This window comes from Sprattus sprattus (genome assembly GCF_963457725.1).
Source record: "Sprattus sprattus genome assembly, chromosome: 2".
Lineage (NCBI taxonomy): Eukaryota > Metazoa > Chordata > Actinopteri > Clupeiformes > Clupeidae > Sprattus > Sprattus sprattus.
Window position 1 is genome coordinate 32,884,532 of NC_137921.1, and position 7,953 is coordinate 32,892,484.

A 7,953-nucleotide genomic window follows, 5' to 3' on the forward strand; every position below is an offset into this window, starting at 1 on the left:
AAAATAGTGTATATATTAAGATTGCATGAATCAAGATGAAAAAAGTGCTTACAGATATGTTCATAACATTGGGCATTTAGCAAGTGGCTTTTACAATTAATAACATCTATTTTCAATATTTCACTTGGAATGGTATTATCCCATGTTTCACTTTATTTTCAGAAATGGGACAGAAAAGATGAATGGACGACACATTGTAGCAAAATGAATGTAATTAGAGTAATTCCCTATTTAATTAGCGAAATGACAACATTGTAATTACACCTGAACTTGTTGGGGTCTTTTGGGAACAATTAGATTCACGTGGATTAAATGAAAGAAGTTCCGTGCAAAGATGCAAATGTATGAATTAGCTTAAATTGTCTTGAACTGTAAAGGCTCTGGGATTACATCATAGCACTCCTCCACTACCTACTGCCATAATACAACACATTTTCACTCAACAAACCTCAGTTTCTGTTGAGCAGAGCAAAATCCATGACGGAGCACTATATTCATCAAGAAGTAGCTGGAAAAGGCACATTTATTCTGGGTAACTCCTAGCCACAGACTGCAACAGTAGCCCGTGCAGAATAATTACTTAACAGTTCATTCCACTACGTTTAGAAACTCTGAAGGCCTGCGGCTTGGTAACTTTCCTTTCCTGGATGCCACTATATAGAAACAAACCTGATTCATCACCACTAGCGTAGACGCACAGAGACACAGAGGCACACGAGACAATGATCATCAACAGAAAATGTGTGAGTGCAAATGGACCGTGGCAGAGCAACTTCTGCCGCTGCAGCGTTCTCCGGGTCATCAAGCATCTCGTCAGACGGCACAGCCCCCACATGTGCCTCACAGCGCCAGCACTCTCCGCTCGCTCTTCACGGCTCTGACAGGACGGCAGAAACCCCCTACAGCTTCTCCGCGGCCGGCCATATGTGCTCGCACGCACCAGAGCTGGAGCCTAGGTATGCCATCCATATGAGCCATGATGCCAGATCCATCCATGCCCCATTCTTCAGCATCTTAGCGGCCCCTTGACCGTGATGAGCGCCTGGCTGACTGAATGGGTGCTCACATCCCTATCTGAACCCATCTGTTTTTTTACACACTCATCTGGGCCCAATTAGAGCATTAAACTGGGGCACCATCCACCATACTGTATATAACCTCTCATCAACCAATAGACCGCTTGGTAAAAACTGAATCTTACCAAATAACACACAATATTGTAGTCATGACAGAGAAAATATGGCATGTTGAAACCCATTTCTTCTTCCAAAGTTTTGGCACAATATTCTGCCGATTTCCAACTGATTTCCTGACAATCCCTCTCCTTACTAAGGTTTTCCATCCTCACAGGGTCTTCAGAACTCCAGGCGTGTGTTGAATGCAGCCCTCCGCCATTCCTCTATGAAGACGGTTGAAATTCTGCTCATGACCCGACTGAAGTCAACACACTATGAGCTATGTAGCTCACAGGTATTTTCGCAGCCTACAAAAGCATTGTAAAGATGCAAAAACACATCAAGTTCACAAATGTAGAAAAAGCAAAAAAGATCAATTTCTGACAGAAGAAAAAAAAAGCCACTTATGAAAGACCTGCACATACTAAACAAGCTAAAACTGAAATATTGAATCACCCATCATCTTTGGATTCCCTTCAGTGACACAAAATTAAAAAGATTAAGGCTTTCACTCCGAAGCACTAAAACAATGCAAGACCCTTATTCTCAAAGTGCAACTACGAAACCAGACTGTAAAGCGATGAGTTTGAGTATGCAATACAATATTTAACCTATTGGAATGGAATCTATTTAAATATGCATTTCTGTTCATCTACACTTTCTCCACAGTTGTACTTCATCTGGGAGCCTTATTTCTCTTAAAATAACTCACATTTCCTATGTTTGAGTAATGTCCTACTATTATCATGTGTACATAAAGCAAACCTGAAGTAAGGCCCAAAAGTGACTTTATACTAACTTCTCATGTCCTTATATTGTACTCATCACAATGATCTAAAGGCAAAACAATCACTAAATCACTATAAAGAATATCGAGCCAAACTTAAGCTTAACCTGCTTTGATTGGGCTGACCCATTTAAATGACCATGCATTTATGTCTGCATTAAAAGCATGAATTAATTTGTGCTTAGCTGTTTTGGGAGAAGATGTCAATACCAGGAGTCTACCTGCAGACTGCTGAGTCAACCAGTGTTGGCTGGGCTTGGACCCTTATTTACTGTGCTGCAAGCTACTAAGAGTTCCAGCATGCACTGCTGTTCTTGAAACATCCAATGCACTTGGAACAGCAAGTGTGACAAGGTTATAGGGTTCAATATCCAGACTACAAACCTATACAACAGGAATCCCTTGATGCAAGTTTCCCCCAAATGCCACGAAAGCCATACATTTAGATGGTGCATTCAGTCTGCTAAACACCATCTTTGCTTTACTTTGTTTTATGCCTGTCTCTGTGTGACTGTGAGAGTGTGGTACTTGGAGTGTGATAACCTTGAATGTCCAGACGGGGGCACTGAAGATTCCTTTTTAAAATCCTAACCAACCCAAGGGGGGGGGGGGGGAGGGGTCTTGTCGAGCCTATATCATGAGAATGATGTTTTTGTAACTTCTTTGCCTATTAAGAATATTGACAAATAATCCATGATATGATCTATATGAACTGTGTAGTTGGTATCTATAACATTTGAATTTTAAAATGACTACAGCTAATGTAGTAACAATTAAATTCTGTTCAATGAGGCAGTAAGCCTCTAATTGTAACTCCTGGCTTGTTCTGCCATGAGACGAGGATTTTGTGCTTTCCTTTATTTGAAAGTCAGACCGAGAAGTTTGCTTATTCCCATAATTTTCAGACGGGTCCACTAGGTTCAGCTGGGGTGACACATGGTGGTGCTGTTGTAGGCTTTGTGTCTGCTTCATTGAGGAACTCTGCAATCTTCGAAGACGCCTGTAAAAGCCTGCATCCACAACATGTGCATAGACTAGAGTAGAAATGACTGCCATTTTCAAAGTAAGAAATAATAGCATTATAGTAAAGAGTACGTTTAGCTTTTGAGGAATCACCCATATACAAGTAGCTGCTTTTTACTTTGATTTAGTTTGAATGATCCCACGTTCTCTCTTATATCTCAGACAGATATTCCATGAACTACCAGCTAGGCGGCTTCCCGTCTGTCAGTAAATCAGTCAAATGTGTGCCTCATCTATTACACATCTCCTTATTAATTTCATTATCATCTCTGATTATAGATGGACATTTAAAGTCTTTTTGCAAAGCACTTTGATGTCAGCTGAAGCCATTTGACCTATACTTAAATGTACATACAAATATATTCATATCCATTCTGTGAGGAAAAACTAAATCATATAAATAAAATATATTTAAGGCACTTGCAATTCAGTTATACACAGTGAAAGATCACTTGGGGCATCAAACTGTCAGGTAAATGATAAGCTGTGGTAATAAGTGCAAAGTGATATTTGGTGTACTGAGTAAGAAAACCCATTTGTATATATTCATGCCATTGAGAACACATTAGCTAACAAATTATAGTAAAGTTGCAGCCTGAAGTGAAGCTCTTGTGGGTTACACATATGCCTGTGAATTTATAAATCCTTCAGGTTTGCCTATTTTGGTGATTGCAGTATTCTATTGAATGAATGGCCAGAAGGAGGAAACGGTTTCAAATTGATTGCCAATATAATTTCACAGGATGCAACATGCAAAGCTAAAATGAAAAGCCTGTGGCTAATTCAGAAAGCCTTTGAACTATGATACATAATAGCGTTCCGTCAGAACGTATTTAAATAGGTTATGTCGTAAGGTGAGGTTTGAGACTTTACTTCCACGCGTAATTATATACTGTTCCACAAATAAGTTTTGGGCATGCGTAAAACACCTTATCCATCAATCCAGCAAGATTTCTTTGGTCAATAAGCGTGGATAAGTAATAACAAGTTAGGTTTGTCAATAAAGTGAACGAATATGACATAATAAGTTCAGACTTTCCACACAGCGTTTTCCCTTTGCCAGTGCAGCTGTAGAAGTGGGACGTTTTTTCCGTGATTGAACGTCAAATCGTGTGACAACACGTCAATGTTGACTTTCTGCCTTGGGAAGACATCCATAAATGAAGTGCTTGTGCTTTGTCCTCAAAACTTCGAGGTGGGTCGGGCAGGTGCCGCTGCGCAGCCTGTGGGAACATATCCTTACACACTTTGGGTCGTTTGCCAGATGCATAGTGGCGTGAGACTCCTTTCCTGGAAACAGCCCGATTGGACTACAGAGAGCAGCTGAAGGGGTTATAATTTCAAAACTCTATCACTTCATATTTTCCAAAGAGAGTTTGTCCAGGTCGAGCGCGGGGGGCGCGTTGTATTTTTGCGTGTGCGTAAAAACTGAGGATGAGAAAGCCACGAGCGCACTTCGGTTGCTGCTTTCATTTGTTGACGACTTAAAATATTTCCGACCACCTTCCTATTGCAGCGTGGAAGGTGTTTTATATAGATGTCCACTCAACTGGAAAGAGGCCCACAGCTACATGACACAAAACTTGACTCACTCAAATCCGAATGTGAGGGAGAAATTGACGTGGAGAGCCTTGACGGGTGCGTGCCCGAGGCGCGTGACGGCAGCGGCGGGAAGGGAGCTGAGGTGACTGAGGAGCGTCAACAGCAGCCCACGCGCAGGCTGACCCGGAGCCCCAAGTGCGCTCGCTGCCGAAACCACGGAGTTGTGTCATGCCTGAAAGGTCACAAGCGCTTCTGTCGCTGGCGTGATTGTCAGTGCACAAACTGTCTCCTCGTGGTAGAGAGACAACGAGTGATGGCCGCCCAGGTCGCCCTAAGGAGACAGCAAGCCACGGAGGTGGGTTCACCGCGCCTGTTTATTTCAATGATGAAAAGGGTAACAATTTACTAATTTGAGGGCATTTAGGAAACCGTAGTCCATCAACTTCTGAAGCTACGGGTTCTAGTGAGCTTTACAGAGTCTAATGATAAACATGGGTAAATAATTTGAAGAATATTGGATGTAAAGCTTTGCGATTCATTCTCATGATAATGTGTAACATACACAACATCAGTCGACCAACAGTCCAATCAGCTTGGAATTCTGATCTAATTTACACATGTTTTATTTCCCGTGTCGTCTTTCCTCCATTTCCTGAACAGGGCAAGAAAGGCCACAGAACGACCCCTTCGCTTAGACGGAAAGCCTGCCAGCGCTACGCACGAACACCCAGCCTTCTAGTCAAAAGTATTCTTGAGGGTAAGCGCTAATTAACACGCATCTCATTAACACATCGCGGCCTCACAGGCAGCGGGGGGAGAGACTGGATTAGTTCGGTGATTACTGTATGTGTCGGAACCCTCAGAGGGAAAAGAGATCTGTTTGTTTTTATTTAAAGTAATTAAAATTATGCAAATGGAGATACGGAATTACATTGGAATTTTGCTAATAAAATGGAGAGTACAGACTAAACCGAAACCTCATATAGGTTTCCCCTCGTGTATAGTGAATTGCCATGACATCCCGCTCTCCTTTTGTCTTTTTCAGCTTGTTAATATGCAAGGCAATGTCTGTAGTCCATAAGATCATATCACATATGAAATGATATCGAAAGACATTTAGCTAAAATGTTTTTAAGCCGTGTTGGCATGTATTTTTTAAGATATATGCAGAATCACAAGTTTTTTTAAAAGTGTCCCTCACGTACAAACACCTGTGATTCTGCACATAACTTAAATTCAGTCAGATGACCGCTCTATTGAATGCCACAGGCACCAAACCTCCTCTGGTTGAAGAGGACTCCTGGCTGAAAAGGATCCACTACCCCTCCATGAGCGCCCGAATGCGGAAGCGGCGTGCCTTCGCCGATAAGGAGCTGGAGAGCGTCATGCTGGAGAGGGAGCTGCGGCACAAGGAGATGCAGGAGATGTCGGGGCTGGTGCTTCTCCACCCTCCCCTCTCACCTGTCTTCAGAGACCCCCTGTTCGCAGAGCCTGGGCTGCCCGCCTATGTGCCCATCTACAGAGGCAACCCACCGTTGTTCGACTGCAGCCTCTTCTGCCAGGCAAGCGAAACACTCAAACCCAGGCCTATGGAGGTCAGTTACAAAGACAACCTGCCCAAACTTTCTCTGGCTGTGGAGCACTCAATCCCCGGCAGAGAGGGAGTACTGGACCGGTGGGGGGCTTTGGAGGACACAAGAGCCCACCATGAGTCTGTGTCACTGCCCACACCACACACACAGTTCAGGCCAGGTACAAACTCCACCAGGCCTATGGAGACAGAGAGGGCTTTGGCTAAAAGTGTCATTGTTGAACAGCCTAGGTTGCCCCAAAACATGGCAGCCAGCATAGTCCATGAGCCAAGAACGGCCAGTCAACATGGACTTAACAAACTCGGCAGATCAACATCACAGACAAGCTCAGTTAAAAACACTGGTGTTCGACCTTTGCCCTTTTCTGTGGAGTCTCTATTGATGAGGTAATCAGCTCATACAGAACGATCACTCAAGTCATAATAGCTGACCTGACATATATTACATTTGGACTGGTTGTTGGCTGCATTTAGGAATCTATCAGAATTGCAATAGTTTTGTGTCATACATGCAAAATGCATTATCTAACATCAAAAAGGGACTATGTTATGAAAAGTGTACTTGAAAATGTAATAAAGGTTGTAAAAATAAAAATGTAGCTAGAACATCAAATTCCAGCAATTTGACATCACTTCTTTAACTGATATATTTACATTTTATATGGCTTTGTATTATAGAACTTGTTGAAGAAATCTGACTTTTTTTTAGAGTTTTCGAGAGCTTTTACATTTGATTGTGTGACAACATACGTCATTACCGTTATGTATTTGGTATCAAGACATCTTTTGTAAACTTAAAAACATATTGTACCCTTTGCCTCAAAATATAAAGAAAACCTGCATATACACTGGCATAGTTCCTATCTTTCTTACTCAGTGTTCTTGATCACCAAGTTTTCAGATCCTCACGTAACATTCTCAACACCCTTTCTAGTTTAGTTCAGTTTAAACCTCTAAGTAATTTGAGACTTGAGTAACAAGCCACTTTAACACTCAACCAACATAGACAGGTAATGATGACTAAGAAAACAAGAAACACAAGACCACTTCACATGGACATGTTCCTGTTATGACGGAATACGAAGTGATAGAACTTGTGCCCAGAACCTTTGTGTGTTTAAATAAGTGAATCACAAACACCCCAGGTTCCTGCTCAGTCCTCTTACAGCAAATGATGTCCAAATAAATTCTGTGGTGTTCTAGGACTTCTTTTAGTTCCAAAGAAAACCAGTGGTAAAAGGGCCCTCTTAGAGGGGCTATATTCAGCTGATGAGAGGGACGTGGATGAATACAGAGAAACTCTGTCAAGTGCGGAGATGTTTGACTTCCTCTAACCCTCTGACTCATGAGGTGCTGCCACAGATGAGCATTATGGGATATATATACTAGACTGACAGGCGGACAAAATGGAAGCTAATTTATATGTTATGAAAACATGATCTTCACATAAATTAGTATCCTAGGCATTGGTGCAACCAGAACCCTGATCTTCATATAAAATAGTATCCTAGGCATTGGTGCAACCAGAACTAAACAAACTAAAATTGCTAAATTGGGATAAATGTTTATAAAAATGACTACTACTGCTGTACTCTCGGTTGGTTGTATTGTCCTACTCAATGAGAGCATTCATAAAGAGCCAATCCGCCTACAATGTGCTACAAAAGACAGGGCCATCTGATAACATTGCCTTGGCAACATTGTTCTTTATCCCGCAGTGGAGTTCCACTCTGGAGCCTTAACAGGTTTGTTTGACCTGTAGCCGATGTCAATCTCAGTTCTCCTTTTTCCCCCCTCAGCAGCCCATTGTGATCTCTCCCTGATATGACAGCCAG

The 7,953-nt window shown here is 42.1% G+C and overlaps 1 protein-coding gene across 1 annotated transcript; it reads left to right on the forward strand.

The window, feature by feature from the left end:
* The first annotated feature begins 3,727 nt into the window (after window positions 1–3,727).
* On the forward strand, window positions 3,728–6,872 carry dmrt2b (doublesex and mab-3 related transcription factor 2b). Its single transcript, XM_080832386.1, has 3 exons — window positions 3,728–4,882; window positions 5,188–5,284; window positions 5,797–6,872. Exons 1-3 carry the CDS (start codon window positions 4,523–4,525, stop codon window positions 6,507–6,509), a joined length of 1,170 nt encoding a protein of 389 aa, XP_080688512.1. The 5' UTR covers window positions 3,728–4,522; the 3' UTR covers window positions 6,510–6,872.
* Window positions 6,873–7,953: the final 1,081 nt, after the last annotated feature.